The 25,394-nt window shown below is 37.2% G+C and overlaps 2 protein-coding genes across 2 annotated transcripts; one reads left to right on the top strand and one right to left on the bottom strand.

Annotated features, from left to right (window-relative positions):
* The first annotated feature begins 349 nt into the window (after window positions 1–349).
* LOC128599589 (dendritic cell-specific transmembrane protein) lies at window positions 350–3,383 on the top strand. Its single transcript, XM_053611337.1, has 4 exons — window positions 350–386; window positions 1,434–2,492; window positions 2,664–2,996; window positions 3,178–3,383. Exons 2-4 carry the CDS (start codon window positions 1,446–1,448, stop codon window positions 3,238–3,240), a joined length of 1,443 nt encoding a protein of 480 aa, XP_053467312.1. The 5' UTR covers window positions 350–386; window positions 1,434–1,445; the 3' UTR covers window positions 3,241–3,383.
* A 530-nt stretch (window positions 3,384–3,913) lies between these two features.
* On the bottom strand, window positions 3,914–25,394 carry dpys (dihydropyrimidinase). Its single transcript, XM_053611335.1, has 9 exons — window positions 24,998–25,394; window positions 23,166–23,324; window positions 22,555–22,734; window positions 18,666–18,855; window positions 18,105–18,261; window positions 17,697–17,838; window positions 16,482–16,624; window positions 6,781–6,988; window positions 3,914–6,595 (listed from the first exon to the last, which is right to left on the bottom strand). Exons 1-9 carry the CDS (start codon window positions 25,250–25,252, stop codon window positions 6,524–6,526), a joined length of 1,506 nt encoding a protein of 501 aa, XP_053467310.1. The 5' UTR covers window positions 25,253–25,394; the 3' UTR covers window positions 3,914–6,523.

Consider the following 25,394-nt stretch of genomic DNA (forward strand, 5'->3'; position numbering starts at 1 on the left):
TGTTTTCTGTTACAGTGTTACAGTCTTGGATATTGTTGAGTACAGAGATATTGCTTTACAATATTATATTAATAAATATTACATTATTGTGGAAAAAAAAAGAGTGAAATATCTTGACTTGGCTGTTATATATAAACAAATTCCTTTTGAAACTGAAGAAAAAGGAAGTGAATACAACAATAGCACTACTCTACAGCTGTAAATGGTCATGTTTTCCTTCTTTAAAAATAGCCCCGTAATTGTGGTTCCGTCTTGTGAGACATCTCATGAATGTGAGAAAACATTGCGGTTTTGACTCAATAAAAGGTGAAGAGGAAATTCTTTTCTAACATTTCGATTACTTCAAGAACTCGCCGGCGTGTCCAGCTCAGCTTGTGTCTGCTCAGGTGAGGTAAATTAAAACTTTAAACACACTCAAGATTATAATATTGTAATTCTAATAAGATTATATTAGTCTCTCTAATATCATCTTTTATAGCACTTTAATAGTACTTAGCACAATTCTGGGATGGGTGTTAGTTTAACACAATCCCAACTGTAGAATATATCCAAACTGGAAAACTGTATAGTTTAAAACAGTGTTTTGCATAAGTATTGACACCTCCTTAGAATTTTCCATGTTTTATAGTGTTACATCATAGAATTCAAAATGGATTTAATGGGGATTTTATTTATGCTGTTCTTGCATATGTTCTTGTATAAGTTTGGTATATTTTTGATAATCCACCCCGTAACTGGTGCTTCTCCAGATCTGTATCCTGGACACTTATCATACGCTTTTCAATTGAACATTGATGGAAAATCACGGCTTAAGCGTGATTGTATATAACATGACTATATTCCCACCCTGATAGAAGCTGAATTAAACAAGGAGCTTCCCAAAATACTTTCCTACCGTGGGATGATCAGGTGAATTATTGTGCACGTTAGCAAACGCAATGCTTGTAGAGAACAATTAGGACTCCAGAAATCAGAGGGACTTCACTGAACTATTTGACACACTAGACAATGTGAACATTATAGAAATTTTCTTTTGCGTAGGAAATTTGCTACATGAACCAACCTGCCTTGTCTTGTTTTGATAACTCTTTTGTCATCACAATTTTGGTAACCCCCCCCCCCAACAAACTCTGGAACCTTACAAAAACAAGGCTACTTGCTTTGAGATCATGTAACACTTTAATTACACAGAGGTAGACTACATTCATTCTGAAAGCAACTGATTGTACACGAGCATATTTAATGGCTTTACAGGAAAGCAGGTGAATATTAATGCAATCAAGACTTGTTTTCTATGTACATTTTTATTCTTTTTGTAGATCTGTGACATAAAATTCCTAATAAAGCCATTTGATTTCAAACAGATACTTATGATTACTTATGTTTGTGTCTGCTACGTTAATCATAAGAACCAATTTGCCATTTAATTTCAGAAAAAGCCAACAATGAACTTATTAAAGTTGAAAGCGAGCCTGAAGACGACTTCATCCCGGATTTGTTCGCTCTACACAACAAAGAGCGAAATGAGCTGGAGTGAGAAGTTCATTCTGCTTATCTCATGCCTCATGACCAGTTTCATTTTGGCTTTTTTTTGCCTCCTTGGTCTCCGCTTCCCTTTAAATTTTGGCACTGAGGTCTCCATTGCTACTACATCAGCGTTTTGGCTTTGTGTTACACTAGCTATGTGGTTTTCACCAAATGTTCGCTGTTTCGGAATTCTGTTCCTGATGTCCATCAGCTTGAAACAAGGCAAGAAACAGCTCCTTACAGCTGGAACAACAGTGGTGATCTTCTTGAACATCCGGAACACTCTGATGAACATGAAGGGACTTGGAAAGAGTTTAGTCTGCAATTTGGAGGAAAAGCTTATTTCCATTGACCTAGCACCTCTCAGCAACTATATCCGCATGATAAAATGGGTGGCTTCCGAGCTTAAAAAAGGCCTGATCAATTTTTTGGGCGGGAATTATCACACTGACTTCAAACTGAAGCCGATTGTGCATTCAGGAGAGTTAACGAAGAAAATATCCGAAGCCCAGAGGACCATGAATAACACTGCTGAGAGTGTGTTGGTTGTCATTGACGGAATTTCATCCATAGGAAAGCAAATATCTCCGGTTTTAGGAGTCGCGATCCTCGTTATTGCCACGGCCCTCTACCTGAGGAGGTTTCGTTTGAACAGAAAGCAGAAAAATGTGTTCATTACAAAAAAATTCTTGAAGTATGATGAAAGCCAACGATTACAGGGAAAGCCCTCAGTTCTCCCTCTGACTAAGAAGGAATCGAAACGTTACATTATTGTTCCCTCTGCCCATTTAACCAAAAAAGATGTGAAAACCATGCTTAAATTCAGCATGTCGATTGTAACTCATAGTATGGCCTGGCTCTTCTTCGTTGGACTCGATGCTCTTGTTTATTGGATTATCTCTGTTTTGAGCAAGCGATTAGAAGAACTGAAGCCACTCCATGTTCCTGTGTTACTGAAAGTGGAGGTAAAAAGGCAGATATACTGTAGAAGTATGCTTTAGTTTGAATCAAGGCTATCAGTGTTGCATATGTAGTGCTTAATTAAGTATTTATATGCTTTACTATTTTCAGTGGTTCAGAGTGTTTATATTTAATCTGAAAATTTTCTTTTCTTGTGTCCACTTCTTCTGGGTCAGGAAGGAATCTTCTTTATCGGCATCAACGTTGAACGTGATCGAAAAGTCTATGACTTTTCCTACGATGTGCCCGTTTTTGAAAAGAAGTGCTTGCCAGCTCCAGAACTATGGCTCTACAAATCAGTCCTCCCTCTGTCGGTCATCTTCGGCTTGCTGGTTCTTCTGGTCGTGGTGTCTTCAAAGCTCAGTCAGTTGAGGCTCATCGTGTCTGAGCAGTTCTACTCAGAAGACGCAGAGAAGCGGATTGCAGAGCTGCATGCCAAGATCCTGAAACGAAGATCGAAATGGACAGCAAAGGATGCCAAAAGAACCCTGAAATCATTTGCCACACAGGTTGGTTTTCTTTTGTAGTTACTTTTTAATGAACAGAAATACAGTAGCTTGTATTTCTGAAAGAATCTGTTAAATTCAATTTAAGAAATGGTCATCAAACACAAATGTTTGAAAATTAGCCAGAATTTCTCTAGACTGGAAGTTTTTACTAATATACAATATTTCTCTTCTTTCTTTCTAGCTCCACTTTTGGTTCCCCATCATTTTCCGTTATCAAAACAACAACCTTGAGAATGGATTATAAGTTTCGTTTTCAGTTTATTTTTAATAAACTTGCTAATTTTTAAAAAAATTTTATAGATAAAACCTAGCTTCACTGGTATACATTTTGTATACATCCGTTATACAATACTAAAAAAAAAATAGGTTCAATCTGGAACTGTCTCTCTGGAAGAACCCTTAAGGGTTCTATGTTGAACTGTACAACAAATTCAGCAACGAAGAACCCTTACCTATCCAACAAACACCTAAAGAACCCTTAAAAGACCCTCTTTTTTTTATTATTTTTTTTTTTACATTTTACTACATATTGTACTATAGATACTTGAGGTTTGTTTGGGTCATTTGCAATGTTGTGTGCTTTCGCATATTTATAAGACGTTAATATTTTGGATCCTTAAACCCTGTCTTTTCCATTTATTATTGTATATGTTGATTATTAGATGTTTCATAAATATAGTGTGCACGAGTCTTTAGTTTGAACCACTGTATAAGCTACAAACTTCAGAATACTGGTTATTTGACTATAGTTGAAAATAATGTATTTATATAACATACTCATGCTGTTAATACTCTATTATATTTGGATTATATATGATCTAATGTACATCTTATTTATATTCAGGCATCAATAAAGAAAAGAAAAAATGTGTTTGCAGTTTACTGTATAGCTGGAAAATAGAGATCCAGGTCATATATTGATATAAAATTTGTTTATTACCAAAATATTTCATTTCATTACAGAACTTGTAAAATTGTAATGTTTTTAATGTTGCTGCAAAACATCAACAGACAATATCAATGCTGTCCAGATAAAGTATGGATGAAGAACCTGACCATTTTAGATGATGTACATGATAAAAGATTGGTAAAAGATCCTCAAGATGAAGAAATTGGTAGTTTAGTGGTTAAGGTTCTGTGCTTGTGACTGGAAGAATGTGAGGTTAAATCCCAAGACTGCTTGACAGCCAGTATTTGAACCCTTGTGCAAGACTTCTAACTCCTAACAGCTCATTTATATGCTTGGATTCGATTTTTTGCTTGACTTATAAAACACTACAAAAAAAAATCATCCAAATTAGTAATATATTATTGATATTTGCGCAAACACAAAACCTTCAGCATCACTATCAAATCTGCTGTGTTAATAGGAGATAGAAATTCTATGTTCACTATGGTTTACTATCACTTTGTCCACAAATTTCATTCTCTATACGTAGACGTTTTCAAACCACTCGATCACGCTACACTTGAATATCGTGACCCATTTTTATTTCACTCAACCTTTCTTTTACAAGGCTCAAGAGCTTTTTCAAAATCTCACATAACTAGGATCATTTTCAGCTCTCAAACTTGAAAGTAGGTCAATTACAAAATGCGGTCAAACTGTACAAAATGTACTACAGAATATTTTACTTTCTCAGTCTTTTTCTTTGTTTAAAATAAAAGCTCATTTGACATGGTTTTATTTTTATTGTATATGCTTTTCCATTAAATATGTTTCTGTCAAATCAAAGTGTAGAAACATCTCAAAGATGATCCAGAGAAATTGGATGCACCCGAGATAAATTTGAAGTGTCACAGCATTGGATCAGAATACGTATGTCAATGTTTTAGTGTTTGGGGGGGTTATTTCACTTATTTATTTTTAATAAATTTGCAAAGTTGTCATAAATCTGATTATTGCTTTATCATTATGGTGTACGGAATGGAGATTGATATGAAAAAAAATATATATATTATTTAAAGCATTTTAGCATAAAGCTGCAACACAACAAAATGTGGGGAAAAAATACAACACGGGCTCTGAACATTTCTAAATGTATTTTCCAATCAATATTAGTACAATAAAAGTAGGTTTTTTTCTTGAAAACTGCATACATAATGTGAGATGGATAGATGAACACCTTGAGGCGCCCTACATAATAATTAAAACAATATCTGAAGAAACTAGCCAAGCTGAAGACAGAAAATTCAGTGAAGGAGCCAAAACGTCCTGCATTTAAAGCCATTTCCCAAAGGGACAAGAAGAAATATAGTCAACTGCTTGCTCAGTATCTGGCCCAGCCGCTTGGCACCAAAATCAATGAGGAATAGTGTTATTGCGTGTGTTGCAGCAAAGCAACCTTTTTTTGTCATTGTTTACATAAAGACAAAGTATGAAACTATAAATCAAGCTGTTACAACTGGTGGCAGAAAGTCTTATGAAGTGATGAGTCCAATTTTTAAGATGGTTTGTTTAGGAGCCAGTAAACACAATGATGCGTGTCTGTAGGTTTCTGTGAATCACAGAGGTGATTCATAGCACTTGTGTGTGTGTGTGTGTTTGTGTGCGCGCGTGCGTGTTTCAGCTAGTGCTGTAGGGGATTTGCTGAAAATAGACAGATGAACGCAAACAAATATAAAAAGAATTTGATTTCTCACACTACATCTTTGGGAAAATGACGTACACAGCTTCGGTCGTGCATTCTAAATAGGGACGTATCGATACTGATACTGATATTGTGTATCCATCTCAACACCATGCTCATTTCCTTGCACCTGTACCGATACCACCGTACCATCTTATGCTTCTTAAACAGACAGCGAGTCGACCAGAGTGTGCAGAGCATTGGCCATTAGCGTCTTAAACATAAATCTTAGTATCTTAGAGGGGTTCATTGCTAGCAGCACACTGCAGCAACAAATATAAACATGGCTAATAAATTGTTCCATGACACCCCTGATTGATTAATACTAAATAGGTTACTCATTTCAGTATCAGGCTATGTATACATTAATTCGGATAAATATTCAAAACGCATCTTCGTTCTCGTGTTGCAGTGTGGACTGAGAAAACGTCGATACTCAAAAACGATGATGTATTTTTAGTCATGTGATGCAGTCGTGTGACCCATTCAACTCAAAACAAACAAGATGGTGGACGGCGTTGTACTGCGCAGTTTTTACGCACGTGCAGTATAGGGATCTAAGCGTTTTCAGACGGTTTCAGTGTGGACGAGCAATTTTCAGAAAGCCTTTGAAAACGACTGTAGATGGAGAACGTTTTAAAACGAAGATGCAGCTTACAGATCTATCCGGATTAACATGGACGTAGCCTCAGTATCAGTAAGGACAAGTAAAAACCACGCACTCGTACTCTGAAAACGTCTGAAAAAAAAATTGTATGAATGCATCTGTAATTCTAAAGAAGGCTTCACAAACACCTTTTAATCTAAGACTTTTTCACAGCACTGTATATCAACTTTAAAATCTTAGAAGAAGAAATGGTTACTCGGTTATATTGCAAGATTTCTGAGTGTTTTTCTTTAAGCTCTGTTTGCTGTAGATATGACTTCTCCTTTATAGGGTGTCCTGACCACGGCACTGGGTTTCCCAACCTGAAATTTTAAACACATCACAAAATCACTCAGAGTAAGGAAATCCAACATTTTAAAATGAATACGTTACACAATGTTAAACATTGTCAATATTGAAAAAGTAAACATGATAGCCCTTAAAATATGCTATAAGATTGATAGGTTGCTATGATAAGGTCACGATCAGAGCAAGTGATAAATCTAACCTCGTCCCTTCGTCTTATTCTCTTGTACACAAAGTCAGAGTAGGGCTTTCGGGGAATAAACCTTCCAGTCCCAGGCTCAGCCAACACACGGCCATTTTCATACACCACTCTGCCTCCGGAGATGGTCACCAGAGGAACACCGTGGCACTCCATCCCCTCGAAGATGTTATAATCCACCGCCTGGTGGTGGGTCTTTGCTGAAATCACCCTGTAACATACACAGTTGCTTTACTGAGGCTCTGTTTTGGGAGATTTTGTTAATCTTGTGGTGACGTATGCACTACAAGAACATATGCCCCATAGGAAGATCTTAGAAGGTCTACGGAATAGTAAGCTTCAAACTGGTTTAAATGACAGATTTTTAGTAGTACTTTTGGTGAGATGTTTCTTCTAGGGTTGCACGGTATATCTGTTAATGCTAGCAAGAATCTTTTCTTGTTCTTTGGGGCAAAAGAATTGACTCGGGTCTTCATTCAAGTTTCAATTGTTTACTGAAAATTTTTTCCACAATCAAGAGAAATAAATAAAACTCTGGTTAAAAACTGTGTTGCTCCGTCTTTCTTTCTAGCTTAAAAAGCCATGCCTACTCTTAAAGACGGTTCAAGAGGAAAACAGAACACACCACTGCAGAGTAAAAGAGGGGTGAAATGTACACCAAATGTACATAAATATGTAATACCTCACCAAACGTCAACCTTTTCTTAATGCATAAACAATTTTAAATAATAACTTTACAAGCATTTATGCTTTTAATGTCCAATAATAGCTCTTACAATACCAGCACTAAGGGAGTATAGCGATACTAAAGCTTCAAAATACCACCGATGCCGATGGTAGTATTGTCAATACGGTAGTATCGTAAGTAATGCTGTATGTGCGGCAGGTAATTTTATTTTTGCTAAAACGACACGTCTCAATGCTTTTGCAGAATAAACAAAGGTTAGTGACACTTCATTTAACCTAAATTCTTTACCTTAATCTTTAAAGATTTCCTGTTTTCTAGTAAGCGAGCTAACGTTATGCTAACCGCTGTGTGTAAATACTAAAATTAGCTGAAGCAAGCTAACGTTATGCTAACCGCTGTGTGTAAATACTAAAATTAGCTGAAGCAAGCTAACGTTATGCTAACCGCTGTGTGTAAATACTAAAATTAGCTGAAGCAAGCTAACGTTATGCTAACCGCTGTGTGTAAATACTAAAATTAGCTGAAGCAAGCTAACGTTACGCTAACCGCTGTGTGTAAATACTAAAATTAGCTGAAGCAAGCTAACGTTACGCTAACTGCTGTGTGTAAATACTAAAATTAGCTGAAGCAAGCTAACGTTACGCTAACCGCTGTGTGTAAATACTAAAATTAGCTGAAGCAAGCTAACGTTATGCTAACCGCTGTGTGTAAATACCAAAATTAGCTGAAGCAAGCTAACGTTATGCTAACCGCTTTGTGTAAATACTAAAATTAGCTGAAGCGGGCTAACGTTATGCTAACCGCTTTGTGTAAATACTAAAATTAGCCGTGTTTGCTAGTAAGTGAGCTAACGTTCCCAATTTTATGATTTTTTTTTTTTTTTGGAGTTCGTTTCCAAATTCAGTTATTTAATGTTGTGTTCATTCTCAGTACTCTCAGGACAATTTCCATTTGCATGATTTCACTGCTCTAGGGAACAATAGATGAAATATGTGACACATTGAATTAGTTTCTTGCCAATTGTATGACCATTTCCTGAGTTTTTCCAATAGCCAGTTATTCATTCTCATTAATACGTATTCAGAGTAAAATCTGGTTTGTCTGTTTTCATTTATACCTATGCATTTCTGTAAATATGGTTCATTTTGTAGATCTGAATTATGAATTAACACAATATTGTGTGGTATCGTGATACTACTTGGTATCGTGATACTTCAGCTGGTACAGTATCATAAGATATATTTATGGTACAGTGACAACCCTAGTTTCTTCAGGTAGCCATTAGCACACCATTACCTAGTTAGCATTAAATCACATCTGCTTCACTGCTTTGCCTTGCTACATAATGAACAAGCATCCGTCAGGAAGATAAAACAGAGTACTGATATACAAAGCAAGACACCCTGATACGCCCATTTCATCATGCTTTACATTAAAAAAGGATTATAGGAAAAAATAAGACCCATGCACTACAGAACTATATTACAGTAAATTAAATACACAGATTATTGCATTGCTTGTTAAAGCACAACATTCCCTCTGCCCTTCCTGACTCTGTACTGATTGAAGCAGTGTTTTTAATTGAATGAAATGGCTAAACAGCTCATTCCCATTTTAGAAGACGCTAACTAATATATTCTTTCTAAACACACAAAATGAAATACTGCAAAAGATGTGAATGAACTTAGTCCACATTCGTGAGAGATGAAATAGAGGAATGTTTTTGTTATTCATTACTGATGACTTGTGTGTCCTATATTAGCTAACACGCAATAATGACTGAATCCATCCTACACAATTGTCAGATGCTATGAGTCAATGCTACTAATAGGAAAACAATTGGCACAGTAGTGTGACATCGCCTGAAGTAGTGGGGATTAACTGACCCCCAAAGACACACACAGACACACACAGACACACACACACACACACACACACACACACACCTAAAGTTTAACCAGCAGCTCCAGCCAAAAATATAAAATATAACTGCTGGTTCATTATATGAGTCAATGCTACAAATTTTTAATTGCTTTATTAACAATATCAGGTAAACCTGAAGAAAAAAAAAATGGAGTTTAATCTTAAAAACCACAACTGGGGCACAAAATAAGGGGCCTATGCTCTCTAAAGACAGGTTAGCCCACTGGGTAAAGGAAATCATTGTGCAAGTATACTCAAGAACTCATGCCAAGAGACAGCTTCTTTGATTATATGTCATTCAATGTGCATTAATCGCTACTTTGGTGAAACATAGAGCTTTGTCCGATGTTACAGAAGAAACGGTGCTTCATCATAGCCCATGTGCTATATAATGAGCTTGGTTAACCCTTACCTTCAGTATAATACAGTATTAACACTCTGAGGGATTCATACCATGAATAGAGTGCATCAGCAGCTTGAGAACCTTCTGAGCCCCAACAGAAAGCAGTAAAGGAATATTGAGTGATTCACTTCCTCAATAGGAAGCCGTATTTACACTCATTTGTAATCTCAATAATATTTGCATTATTGTCTGACAAGACGTCTAACAAGCTCATGATACACATGATACACATTTATGGCATTTGGCTAATGCCCTTTCCCAGAGCAACTTATATTCATCTCATTTATACAACTGAGCAGTTGAGGGTTAAGGGCCTTGCTCAAGGGCTATTGGGCAGTACTGGGATTTTAACTCACGACCTTCCGATCAGAAGTCCAATGTCTTAACCACTGCCCTTGGTCCAAATGGAATGCAAAATGGAAAGAAATACAATGGCGGTTATGTACAGTATGTAATCATTGTTCCACAACTGAGTGAAGAACTATCAGGCCACCCGGGTCACTTGGGTTGATGAGAATGGTCAGAGGATGAGCGTGACATAGAGGGGACCTTTTATAGTCTGCCCGCAATGGGTCACAGATATTAGGTGAAGACTTTGAGATTGGTGCTCAACAAGGAAACGAGTAAACAGGAAAACTCCACTTGTACCGAAGGAAACCACCCTACCAGTCCTCCACTCAGTCATAGAACCATGGAAAACTACAAACTACAAAGAGCTATGTTTGGCAGAAACCCAAAACTGTTCATCACCCAGAGAACACCATCACCACAGTGAAGCATGGTGGTGGCAGCATCATGTTGTGGAGATGCTTGTCTTCAGCATGGACTGGGAAATTAGTCCCGGTTGAAGGCAGGATGGATGGAAATGACAATCCTAGATGCTCCAGTCTGCAACAGACTTGAGACTGAGACACCTTCCAAAAAGCAAACAACCTTAAGCATGCTACAAAAGCTACACTGGAGTGGTTCAAAGCCATGAATCTGATTGGGTTAGAATGTCCCAGTCAAAGCTTAGAACTCAATTAGTATTCGGTTGAGAACTTGTGGTAAGCTCTTGCAACTTCTTGTGGTCGCCATTTAATTTGTCACAGCTCGAGCAATTTAACCAAGAAGAATGGGCGAACATATTACAATCCAGATGTGCAAAGCAGATGGTGACATATTCTATTAGTCGGACAGCTGTAATTGCACACAAAGGGGGTTCTACTAAGTACAGACCCAAAGAGGTGAATACATATGTAGCAAATAAAAGTCTGATTTTTGGTTCATTAACCTTTGTGTCACAATAAAGATATTTTGAATAATAACTTATTCAACATATAATAATAACAATTACACGTTATTTTAACATATTTTGTCATTCAAGTGGCAAAAAAAAATCTAAATACGTGCATTTTGATTCCAGATTGTAACACTACAAAATGTGGAAAAGTTCAAGAGGGGTGAATACTTATGCAATACACTGTATATTACAAAGTTATAGTCACTTTTAACTTTAAAATCCTTATAGGTTTACGTAGGTATAGGCAAAATCCATGTGGTTTTGCTAGATGTTACATACAGTGGAAATCTGAGTGTCACACAGACTATGTCCAAAGTGACGTATATATAAAAAAGCCCTTTTTCTAAATTTAGTGTGCTGGTGTGCAAGGCTTTTTCAGAAACGCCTCATCAGCACATTACAGGGAGTTTCACGTGGTTCAGTGCTGTGGCTGGAACAGAATGTCACCCAGCTGTGTATCTTCTACTGAGAAAGACATAATGAGCTTCTCATAAAAAGATGACAGATATTGCTTTTTAACAAGGACACTACATGAAAACGTGCAAAAATAAACAAACCCAAAACCCCAGAAAAACTGAGCAGTGGCATTATTGTAAAGCATTTTCTGTTTCAGTTACTCACGTTTAGTTGATATTGCCCCAGATTAAGTGATCATTTAAAAGAAACCTTAAACAATTTAGCTTAATCCAATAACATCACGGGTTATGAAAGCCTCACAAAAAAAAGGAGAGAAAATAATGTTTATCAAACATTAAAAATGTAGATGCATCTAATGAAGAATGCCAGTGCATTTCATGCAAATGCTGAACGTATGTAGTGAAAAATATTTGTTAAAAAAATGTAACCCATTCACTTAAGGTTTTTTTTGTTTGTTTATATATTTACTAACTTACTTATTTATTTTCCCTGACCACTGTATTCATTTATTTTTTATTTTATTATTATGACACTTTATCAAACAGTTGAGATAAATGAATTGTAAAAGTGCATTTCAGTAACAACAACAACAACAACAACAATAATAATAATAATAATAATAATAATAATAATAATACTCTGTGAGCCACACATTCACATGCTTTTCAATATTTGGCACATGGTTCAAAAGTTATGACCATAAACGTACTTCCAAATTAGGCATGAATATGAGCCTATGGTGGCACTAGAGTGTTGGCAGCACTTGGCGCAAATTTGGTTAGAATGTTCCTTAGTCTGTCCCCAATCAGTGTGCTAAATTTCACAACTTTTTACCAGATGGTTCTAAGGGCTGCAATAGATAACCTAGCCAGAAGAAGAAGAAGAATAGAAAAGGTAGAATAACAATAGGGTGCCTACGCACCTTCAGTGCTTGGCCCCCTAATAATAATAATAATAATAATAATAATAATAATAATAATAATAATAATAATTTCATCATTTACAATGAAAATCATTTTTACTTACATACGTAAGTGCATACTTATTTCTTATGTATGAACCTGAAAATTAAAATTAAATTAAACATTTTAAAAACATCTATAAATTATTGATATTGTTTATGTGGAAAGCACACAAAAAGACAATTTAAAAAATATATATAAATATATGTTTATGTAAAAGTGATATATATAAGTTTGCACACTATTGTAGCAGTGTATTAGAGCAACAACATATATTTTATACAATACAAATACAACAACATGTATTTTATAAAAAATACCTACAAATAATATGTATATGTTTCATTCCCTATAGTGTGTCAGTATAGTACAAAACAATAGGCAGTTAGAGATTCCATATATGGCATGATGGTTTCCATCTATTCACTACAGCAGCATGCAGTTTAATATATGGCTGTCTCTAGGTCACCGGAAGCGTGAATGACGTGTGCATGCAAGCCACGAGCAGCTCTTACACAAACGCTCAGCTCGTACTAGATGGCACCTGATTGGTGCTGTGCTTCGCTCAGACGCTCCCAGCTGTTATGCGCTGAGTTGCTGTCCTTGAGCTACATTCACTGGGAAAGGAAACTGTAGAGCGCACTTATGTAAAACACATTGTGGCCTTCGACTGGCTCACTACGTGTGGCATGAGTGTGTCAGTGTGTGCTTGTATTGCCATGTTCAGACGTCCACATACTGTACAGTAATGACAGTAATGCATGACAGTTTTGACTTTGTGACGGCATTTAACTGATAACCATGAGGAAAATAATTTTTGCTTTAACTTAGAGAGAGAGAAAGAGAGAGAGAGAGAGAGAGAGAGAGAGCTCTGCATACGTTACCATTTATGGCGATCCACACACTCCTCTTTGTGTCACAGGGTTTAGTGACAACACTGTAGTAAAGAGGAAACTGGTCTAAACCACCACTACAGTATTACGCAATAAGATATTCACTTCTCTGTTTACATCTCAAGAATGATTTATTAAAGGACAATTTCCAATATAATCAGCACATCGTTTCATGGCAGAAGTTTAAGCTCGTAGCGTAAATGCAAGAATGTGAGCAGCTGGACATAAGAAAGGGCAATGTGAACTGCGTGAAGGGTGCCAATATTATTTCCGCTCAAGTATATGCTCTGTATTTGTCTGCGCAAGCCACTTGTCTCCATGTACTGTTTTTATTTGCTATTCTTTCCCATTTTCTTCTTTGTAACCCATGTGCTCTGCTCTTTACTTCCCGATGCGTGGACTTTTCATGGGTCATACTGACACTGGGTAGCTGAGACCGAAAATAATATTTCCAAATGACCCAAAATACAGTTTTTAAATGATAATGTTATTTACTGAAGCAAAAAAAGTTATCTAATCTCAACTGGGCCTGTGTGAAAATGTATTTGCCCTTGTAGTTACTAGTTCCCCAAATCTACGAAACTGCATTCATAATTGGGTTCAGTTGGACTAGAGAAACCAGGCCTGATTACTGCAAACCCTGTTCAATCAAATCTACACTTAAATAGAACTATTTCAACAGCATGTAGTTGGTTAAAATCATCTTACACGGTAACATACTACTCCAAAATTTAAAGAAAACCCAGAAATGATGAGGAATAAGATGATTGAGATACATCAGTCTGGGAAGGGTTACAAAGCTATTTCAAAGGCTTTGGGACTCCAAAGAACCACAGTGAGAGCCGTTATCTCCAAATGGAAAAACTCGGCACAGTAGTGAACCTTCCCAGAAGAGGCCGACCTTCCAAAATTCCTCCAACAGCACAGAAACGGCTCATCCAGCAAGACATAAAATAGCCAAGGACAACATCAAAGGAACTACAGGCCTCTCCTGCATCAATAAAAGTCACTGTTCATGACTTCACTCCGCTGGGCCTTCCACGGAAGAGTGGTGAGGTGAAAACCACTGCTAACCCACAAGAACATTAAGGCTCCTCTGAATATTGTCAACACACACCTTGATGATCCTCAAACCTTTTAGGAGAATGTTCTGTGGATTGATGAGTAGAAAGTGGAACTGTTTGGAAGACAGGGATCCCGTTACATCTGACGTAAACCAATCACAGAATTCCACAAAAAGAACATCACACCTACAGTCAAGCATGGTGGTGGAAGTGTGATGGTGTGGGGATGTTTGCTGCTTCATAGTCTGAGCAACATGCAATAATTGAGGGAAACATGAATTCTGCTCTCTACCAGAATTCCTATAGGACAATGTCCGGTCTTCAGTCCCTAAGTTGAAAATCAAGCGCAACTGGATTATGCAGCAATACAATGATATAAAAAAGCAAGTAAATCCTAGTCCTAGAAGTAAGTGAAAGACTGATCTCCAGTTATCGGAAGTGTTTGGTTGTAGCTATTGCTACTACAAACAGACTTTAAGTTTAAGGGGGCAATTAGTTTTTCACATTGGTGATAGCTGTTGGATAACTTTTTTTTGCTTCAATAAATGTATTTTTTTTTAACTGTATTGTTTGTTTACTCAGGTTGCCTTTGTTTTATGATGTATTTCGTGTGAAGATCTAAAACTATGTAGCATGAGATATACTCATAAACAAAAGAAATCAGGATGGGGCAAATATGTTTTCACAGCACTGTAATCTAACAGAGTAAATGAACCTGTTTGTTTTAATTTTGTCAAAAGAGGGTGGTGTTAATTGATATTTACTTTTTGCAATCTGTTTTATTCCTGGGTCAAAATGAAGAAGATGGGTATAGCAGATCCACCAAAAAGTATCTGTCATATATATAGTATTATATATATTATTATATATATTATTATTATTATTATTATTATTATTGTTGTTGCTGTTGTTGTTGTATATTATTATTGTTATATTCTTATTCGTGTTGCTGTCATTATTGTTGCTGTTATATTCTTCTTGTTATGGTATACTGTTGTTATTGCTGTATTCTTATTGTTATTGTTTTTGTCATTGTTGTTGTTGCTGTTATATTCTTGGTGTTGTTATATTTTTCTTGTTGTCATTAACACTGTTGCTGTTTTATTCGTGTTGTCTTTGTTATTGCTGTTATATTCATTGTTGTTGTTTTATTCATGTTGTTGTCTTTGTTGTTATTTTCGGTGTTGTTATGGGTTTTTTTGTCATTAATGTTGTTGATGTTTTATTCATGTTGATGTTATTGTTGGTGCTGTTATGTTTTTTTTGTCATTAATGTTGTTGATGTTTTATTCATGTTGATGTTATTGTTGGTGCTGTTATGTTTTTTTTGTCATTAATGTTGTTGATGTTTTATTCGTGTTGATGTTATTGTTGGTTTTGTTATAGGTTTTTTTTGTCATTAATGTTGATATTTTATTCATGTTGTTGTCTTTGCTCTTGCTTTTATATTCTTATTGCTGTGAGAGTATATTCTTGTTGTTATTGTTGTTATATTCTTATTGTTGTTGGTGCTGCTGTCATAGTCATAGTGTCATAATCTTGTTGGTGCGCTATTGTTGAAACTGTCACCTTTTTTCATAATTTACATCTATAAGTATCTAGTAATGGAAAATTAATGGCTGAGTTACTATTACCATTTTTTTATGTGACCTTATTTAACCAAACCTAATTGGTAACCCCTATTAACCAGTATTAGTACCTCGAATTTGAGGATGAAATAAAAGGAAATAGAAATGATGATCTTCAGCCCTAAAATCCCCCAAAACACTTAAGTGTAGATAAATGTGAATTTATTGTTGTGTCCGTCACAGTTAAATTTTACTCCTTAACGTTAAAATGTGGCTTAAAGCATATAATTCAGTAGCTAACATGAATTATTCAGCAACTAGACTGGAACTAACAGTAAAGATTTGTAGTTACAAGAATGATGAATGTAAGCCTGGAGCTTTTAACAGAACTTCATGACTTCCTCAGTGTAACAAGGTGTTGGGTAAATATTCTGGAATCAAACGCATTATAAACGGATTTAAACATTTTAATTCTCAAATGCAGATTCTCAAATATAGATTTACCTGGTAGCGTTTGGGTCCCAAATAACCAGGTCTGCATCAGAGCCTTTGGCAATCCTCCCTTTCTGTGGATAAAGGTTGAAGATTTTGGCTGCGCTGCTGCTGGTGACTGCCACAAATCGATTTTCATCCATTTTGCCGCTATGCTGAGGAAAGCGAATGTTAACATTGTGAGTGTTTTACTCTTATCCCTCGAGTCTCTATCAACCTTCACACATATCCTTCTGCACTAAAATCAAACTCGTCCACTCCATGAATCAAAACGCATCATTTTTGGTCAACAAGGCAATAAAAATAAATAAATGGGCTCATAGATCATCTGTAAGTTTTTTTAAAAACCTTTTCATCTAAGCAGGCCCTTAAATAATGTACTGGACTTTTCTGACAACCTATGAGACTTTACAGGTGAAAGCCAAAGCTTAAAATAATACGTGCAATACACAATGCATTTGTATATGTAGAAATCTGCTATAAAAAACATTATTCCTCCAATTTAGGAATAAATCTAAGCAAATAAAGGTGCAAAAATCATTTACAAAAATGATTACACAAATAAACCTAGAAAATATGTAGGTTATTTGTGTAAGGTTTAAAGGTTTAAGTCGTGGCTTCAGCACAAGTGGCTGAGAAAATCTGTTTGGAAAACTGACTTCCATTCCGCAAGGAGACATCTCTTTGGGGGGGGGGGGGGGGGGGGGGTCTATCATGGTTATGCAGAAATCAGCACTGGACTACATCACCCATCAGCTCTAGCATGTCACATGATCCTGTCACATGTCTCACTCACACTTGCTCTGTGTTACCCATAATCAACAACCCTATTTAGGTCTAGCTTCTGTGTGTTTCTTTGACAAGCTTTTGTTGTTGTCGTGTTGTTGCCTGTTTTGCGTTGTGTCTGTGGTTCAGTCTCTTTTTGTCTCTATATTAACTTAAGGAAAAAATCACAACTTTTTCAGCCATGTTCTCCAGAAACCACCAATCGCAAACCCTCTATCCCGAAGGCTGTCCGATGGCAGTTACAAAAGTGTTGTTACAAAAGTGCTGACACTGCAAACAGATTCGAGAAAAATCAACAATAAAAATGAATGGTATAAAATGAGTAAATGAATAATAAGCTAGGAGTTTGAAACGGCTAAGACTTAAAATATAAAATTACTCCTATTCATTTCAGTATTAAAAAAAAATATATCCTAGAAAGTCTAGAAGTGTGTGACTGACCACTCCTTTCTCCCAGATGACAGACATACGATCCTCCACACCGTTAACGCCATTGGGAATTTTAGTGAAGTCGTCTTTGCCCAGGGCTTTTTGGCAAATCAAGAATGTGCAGTTATCAGTCCCAGTTACACTCAGATCATCACTGAAAATTTTAAATATTATTAGTGAAAATGGTTTCTGTGGTCTGACTATACAAAATCTGTGCTGGTGTGGACTCACTACTGTAAAATAAAAGTCTATGCTACTGTAATTCATGACTATTCTATTGATTTTCTAAGCAGTGATGATGATTGGAAAGGTGACGTACTTCTGAATCAGATCGTAAATGTTAATAAATCATAAATGTTTATTCATGAGAATGCAACGAAAGCTTGTAGAAACTGTTCTCTGAAGAAGTGTTGTGCGTACTTAGCGAGCAAGTCCATGAGATAGCCGGGTGTGCTGGGATCCGGCCTTAGTGGAGGTCCCATAACGAATCTTGCTGCATGTGCCCAGTCCTTGTGCCAGTAATGAGTGCCATCAGTACCCAGGCCAGCAGCTATGGGCTCGCCAAACACCACTCGCCCTGATGGAATATGTTATATAACGATAGAGCACAGGACTCAATGTACAGTTACTAGATCTATTACAAGTTCACCTGAAATAATGTAAATTTGATTTGGAATTTGAACTTTTTAAAACTGATATTATTAATCAGTTATTCATTACACAAATCATTCTACATAAGACATTAATAAAACACTAAGTAAACATTCGTATTTTACGTATTTGTAATTTTATAATCAATTATGCCAATAATGTTGATTTATTTCCATTTAAAATTAGACATGTATTTAAATGAACTATTTTTTTTTTATAGAACACTAAATTTAAAGTTCGTGTATCTTGAAAATTTGATTATAATCAATTTATACTTTGGTTTATTTAACCTTCCATTTTAAGTTAAGATTTTATATTAAGTTCACGCACCGTTTCTGCGAGCGGCAGCTACAACTTTAGCAGCTGATTTGCTCATGACATGCACCACATACAGAGGGCAGTTGGCAGCGTGGGCAATGGTGATGGCACGCTGAGTGGCCTCCGATTCCACGTCCTCAGGGCGACAGAGTTCATGGCCTTCAGGTCCTGTGATTCCCAAAGACAGCATTTTCTTGGTCCCCTAGATGGACTCAAAAAATTGGCATTTTATGTTCCGAAATGTGGAATTTGCAATGTTCTGGTGAATCATTCAGAGCAAAGTTATGCACATTGACTTTACTAAACTTTGCTTTCAAGTACAGTTTGTTAACTTGGATAAAATTGGCAATTCAACAAAGCTCTTATACAAGGTTTGAAATAATCACTTATGAGTGAACAGTCACAAAGTTGCATAATCCTGTATGCCTTATGGCTGTATGATGGCCATCATTCCCTGGAACCTTTGTGCAAGTAATTTATGTAATGTGTACATACCTATCTATGTGATCTCTCCTAACTGACTGGATTCATGAGAATCACATAGATTTCCTAAGCCACAATGCCATGAGAAACCGAGCCACTGGCTGGAAAAGTGTTTGGAACCACACTCATGACACTATGAGGGGCGATGTTGACCTTGTAGAACCTGGACAAGGTGCACATTGACACCCATATAGCAGCAACACAGACTTCCTGGAATGACATGCCTATAAGTAATTCCCTTAAAGAAAAGACACTGGCTTGGCATGAAAACTGGACTACAAGGTCCAAAGCCAGGCACCTGGTAACCCTATTTGTAGTAGTAGGAAGACTCACGGACCAAGTAACCAAGCAGAGGATGCCAAAACTTTCTGTCCATTTTGGCCAGTAGATCTGTTTGAGACAAAAGCTGTCAAGGTGTTCTAACGCCTAACTTGTGGACAGTGTGGGAGTGACAGATAATAAGCCTGGAAACCTAACAATGAAACCCCACTCAAGCTAATAGCCATAGAGTCCTGAATGGCACCAAAAGTATAAATACACTCACCACAGCCTGAAGAGATGAAAGGAGATGATAGTAGAGAAGTCTACTGCCAGCTATAGAGGACAGATGACCTGAAGACAAAATGTCGACACACATGAGGTCTGACATGTATATGAGGCAAGGAGAAGAAAGGGAACGATGGCTGCATGACAACAGTATTTAGCTTAAATACACAATATGGCCAAAAGTGTGTGAACACCTGACCATCACACCCATATGAAGGCCTTCCCCAAACTGTTGCCACAAAGTGTGCTCAAAGTTAGGGCCATGAAAACATGGTTTACCAAGTTTGGTGTGTAAGAACTCGAGTGGGCTGCACAAAGCCCCGAAGTCCACCCAACTGAACACTTTTGGGACGCACACTGCACCCCAGGACTCCTCACCCAATATCAGTTCCTGACCTCACTAAAGCTCTTGTAGCTGGATGGCCAGAACTCCCTACAGCCATGCTCTGAAATGTAGTGGAAAGCCTTCCCAGAAGAGTTGGGTTACTATAGCAGCTAAGGGGGACAAAATCTGGAATATAATGTTCCTAAAGCGCATTGCAGTGGTGATTGACGCTTGTGAAACATAAAATTCAAGGCTTACATGTAACACTGAGATTTTGGGTTTTTGTTATAGTGTTAGTGTTATTCCGGGATTCTGTTTGACTCATTTACTGCTTTTTCATAAATACATATTTGCTGCCCTCCAGTGGTCCTGTTAAACATTCAATCGTGATTCACCCTCTTTATGTCCTTTATGTCCAACTATTGTTATGTATTATTGTAGACTTACAAAGTTCACATGTATGATAGGTTTACTTAATAACCTAGCGACTGAGTGTACATCTATTATATATGTAAATATTTGTGAGAGAATATTTGTCACAGTATTACTTTAAGTCTTCGCATCCCCCATGGTTTGTGAAGGAAATAAAAACATGTTTGTTTTATAATTAATGTTCAACAATAATAAAAGAAATGCCAAAGTGTCATTCATTCCTTTATTTTTGGTAAGTCCTTTATTGTAGGTCCTTTATTGTAGCTATCAAGGTTGCCACTGCAGTCTCGGTGGAAATCACCGAGGTGTTGCTGGACAAAATAAAGCTTTGGTTGCTCTCATTTCTTTTACCCACCCAATCACTTTTATTTCAATATGGGCAGTTTTCTAGATATCTGTCTGTGCATAGTTCACAAGATTTGTTTTCTATATTTGTTTAAATAAAGATAATTTAAAAATTTAAAAAAATATTGATTAAAAAAGGAGGCTTTGTAGAGTGGTACCGTTAATGTAAATTTTTTATTAAAATCTCTGTCAATGCTACGTTGTCATGTAATGGAGGCACAGACAGAAGCAAGTGCAAGTATGGCAGTTTAATGAAAATAACAAGTCCAAAGGATCAGGCAGAAATCAAGGTACATAGGCAGGCAAGGGTCAATTGATCAGGCAAACAGTCCACACTAGCCAAGGCAAAGAGACGAGGTCGTAAAAGAGAAAGTCAAAACCAGAATAAACAAACATGGTGACGTGGCTTGGTAACGCCAGAGACAAAAGGAAACGGAGCGTAATACTTCGCAAAGACATTGTGTGTGAGAGCCTCTTAAGTAGTGTGGTGAGATTGTCCACGTGACTGGGAACAGGCGTGTGTGATTAGTTCTCAGGACAAGGTGCCGTGTCTGTGTGTTCCGTTGGGAGATGTAATCGTCGGCCATGTTTGTAGTTTGTGATGCATTCTGGGAAACGGAGTCGCTGGTTTGCAGTGATATGACATACGTAAGTCACGAAACATGACCAATGATTACTGTTTCATCCCACACACCAGCACACATTTTAATGCAGAGAAATATACGCAGTGCAAAAAAATATGTAAAAACATCTTGCTTAGAAGAAATATTGTCAATATGAGATTATTATAAAACTCATATTGACAGTTAGATTGTTCAAACTATTTCGTTAAGACATGTTTACTAAATTCAAGTTTGAAATTGTTCTATCCTGTCGTGGGACTGAAATAAGCAAACTCAGAACCCAATCGAATATAATAATGCCAAATCTTCAAATCGGGAAAATGTCTAGAAATAGGCGTCAGTAATCTTAGATTTGTTTTATAATAGCCTCGTCATGAGAAATATTACACACGTTTGGCTAGATCCTCATGCTAAGCTTTTCAAAAGTTATTTTGTTTGTTTGTTTGTTTGAAAATATGCAATCCCTTGGACAAAAAACTACCTGAGAAATAAAACAGCACAGTTCTACAGTTCAGTTATAGAGCTGAGCAGCTCTGGGGTCTTGCTTAAAGCATCTCTCTGACAGTTCTGGGATTTCAACGCACAACTTCTGGGACACTAGTACAACCTTAACTGCTGAGGAAGCACTGATATAGACTACAGTACTGTGCAAAAGAAATGCTGTAAAGAAACGATGACTTCGAAAAGAATCCAATCAAACCTTTCTGCTTAAAAGAAACATACAATAGTAAAGCGTATTGTCGATATTTGGTGTGACGACCCTTTGCTTTATTTTCTTAAATAGTACAGTTTTTGCAGTTTTATAAGGAAATGAGCTGTACGTTTTATTGAGCATCTTGCAGAACCAGCCACGGTTCTTATTTATTCATCAAATAAATATCAACAACAAAATGTTTTTAATACTAAAAAAAAAAAAAACAGTACAAAAGTTCTTGGTCTGTGTACATTTGTAGGCAAATACATTTAACCTGCTTGACAACTACGCTGTTGCCCCATCGAGGAATTAATTATTCACCCTTTGCTTTCACGAGCCCCATAAACCACCCGTTAGAAGCGAGTGGACTTTGGATTCACGGTTTTAAAACACGACGTTGGGAGGAATTTCTCGCTTTAAAACGTTAATAAGCACTCGTTGAGTGCTCCTTACCTCTGCAATCAGATCTCCGTTCTCAGCGTGGACTTGCGCAAGGGCTCCAATGTCTTTACAGTGAGAGAAAACGGAGTAGAGCTCGTCGTCACGTAGCATGAACACATCTTTGTACGCCATAAACGTCTTGAAAGAGTTCACTCCTCTCTCTTGAACAAGAGTCTCCATCTCTCGTTTTACCTAAAGTCAACGATCAGTCTATTATTTATTGATTAATTACACATTTATTAATGATATATTGGTTATATTCATGAATCGTGGTCCGGGAAATGTATTTGTCGGTATTTAATGATGCATTTGACATTTTTTTACTTAAAGAAGTACAATATTTGAAACATTTATCGCTCAAATTTCTTACATCACAGACCTCAAATTCCCTCCATCACATTTTGGACGTACATCTGCCAGCAGCTGGTTTCCCGATTATTTGTGTCTATTTACCTGAATAATATTCATATTGCTAAAACCCAAGATAAAGATAATATTCCGGATTTAATAAGAAATACGCCAGCTGACTTGTTATAAAGTCAATGCAGAGTTCTTGCTAACTAGTGAACAGAACAAAAACATTGGGATTAACAGGTTATATCGTCTTGTATTTAGTAACGTACACTATCATCCCACCAGGTAACAGCGACGTGGAGGGAATAGTCACAGCACACTTTGGCGTCAGCGATCCTCCTCCATCTGTCATACGCCTCAAGCAGAGACGTTCCTTTTCGAGGGATGACAAAATCCAGGATCATGGTGGTTCCACCGGCTACTGCGGCCTACAAAGAGAGCAAAACTCACAGCGATCCAGCCTGATCTTGTGAAGAGACTCATAAAAAATAACATTGTGCCTCATTGGTCAAACCAGATATGTAAGGGATAATTTACGAGAGGCCGTTGAATTATTAGAAAAACAATGCACACCCGGGCTGGTAATGCAGCCAGGACGTGAAGTGGATGAAGGTAGAAGGATGTGGCATCAGGTGTGCATTTTGCGATGTACTTTTTGAAACTTTTAACTGGGCAAAGTGGGTCACCTGGATTGGAAAACATGGATCCCCAGTAGCAATCTTTATTGGGATCAGTGGGCTTTTTTTTGTTTCTGCGTTGCAAACGTATTCATCACCATCTTCGTCTTTTTTAATGACGAATTAATGTTTTCTTAACTCTCGATTTCCCTCGCGCTCCCACCTCGCCTGGTTCAGCTGAATCTCAAGCCAGACTTTGAGAACCAGCCGATCTGCTGTGTCTGGTGACAGATACGGAGAGTTACGAATGCGCTCTACTTCAGCGCTGGAGATGGGAGGATGTCGAGAGCTGACATCTTTCCCAGCCTTGCGAAAATTTTTGAGGACGGCCCTGAATACATCGTTGGATGATCTGATATTGTGTTAAACGTGGAAATATAATGGTTCAGTCCAGCGCATGACATGGAATATTCTGAACTCGCAGCTGGGTATTTAAAGTGTTTTTCCCCTCTATCTCGACCTCTTCCACCGGAGTATTTTTGGCTTTAAGCCAATTATTAAACACATTTACTACCCAGGCTGTTGTTTTGTTTTTTTTGGTGTTAAAAAAACACCATATATATATATATATATATATATATATATATATATATATATATATATATATATATATATATATATATATATACACCTGACCTTTATTATAACATCCTCCAAAACTTTTTTTTTTCACCAATATTCATGCCACACTGGTTCTAACTCTACCAGATCATTTGCCCAATATTTGCCCATTCCTCTAGGCGTGTGTTAATTATGCTGATTGTACACCACGTTTTTCACATCATTTCTAGCGACCGAGACAATCCTAAAACGTCTTTCTTTAATCATTCCTGTTAAAACCATTTCTTATTCCTTTTTCCAATCTTCTATTCTCCAGTGCCGGTCAGCCTGTACCCACTGTAACCTCCGATTCCTGCTCTTAGGTGACAGGAGTTGAACCCGACATGGTCTGGACTGTTGTCTAAAGATTTGGCGTGGTGCGTGTTCTGAGATGCTTTTCTGCTCAGCACGGTTGTAAAGCGTGGTTATTTAAGTCACCATAGCCTTTCTGTCAGCTCTAAATATTGTGTGTGGTTTTTTCCCTTTGGTTTTTGCACCAACTCTAGAGACAGCAGACCAGGAGATTAGCAATTTCTGACATACTCAAACAAGCTTCTGGCATAAACAAACATGCCATGGTCAAAGTCACAGAGATCACTTTTTCTTTTTTCTCCATTCTGATGTTTGACATTATCTGAATGAATAATGTCAGTAATGTCAATATTAACATATTGGATAACTGAGCAGGGGTACAAGTGTTTCTATTAAAGTGGCTGGAGTGTTAGAGAGAGAGAGAGATGTGTATTTATGTGCGTTTATTATGTGTATTTACTTGTGTTTCTGTAACTGTGTTATCCTCAGTTGAAGCGGAAGTGCTCCATTACCTTGGTACCTGAGAGGAAATCATCCACCGCCACAGTGCCCATGAACTCCAGCTCCATATGTGTGTGCGTGTCTATTCCTCCGGGCAGCACCAGTTTCCCGCTGGCGTCTAGCACTCGCGTTCCGCTCTCCGGAAGCTGCAGCTCGGAGCCCACTTCCTGGATCACCCCGTCCTCTATAAACACATCAGCCAGCACGGTACACTCCTCATTCACCACCTTACCTCCTTTAATCAAAATCCGGCTCCTCTCCGACATCCTTATTTTGCTGTGATTATAGTCTCGGCTATAATATTTTAAATTCAGGTTTTAAATCCAAAAACAAAAACTTCAGAGTGTCTTTTCCCCCTTGCGAGTTGCAGATCTGCAAAGAGTGTTTACAGTTGCGAAACTCACCTTG

Source organism: Ictalurus furcatus, chromosome 23 (assembly GCF_023375685.1).
Source record: "Ictalurus furcatus strain D&B chromosome 23, Billie_1.0, whole genome shotgun sequence".
NCBI lineage: Eukaryota > Metazoa > Chordata > Actinopteri > Siluriformes > Ictaluridae > Ictalurus > Ictalurus furcatus.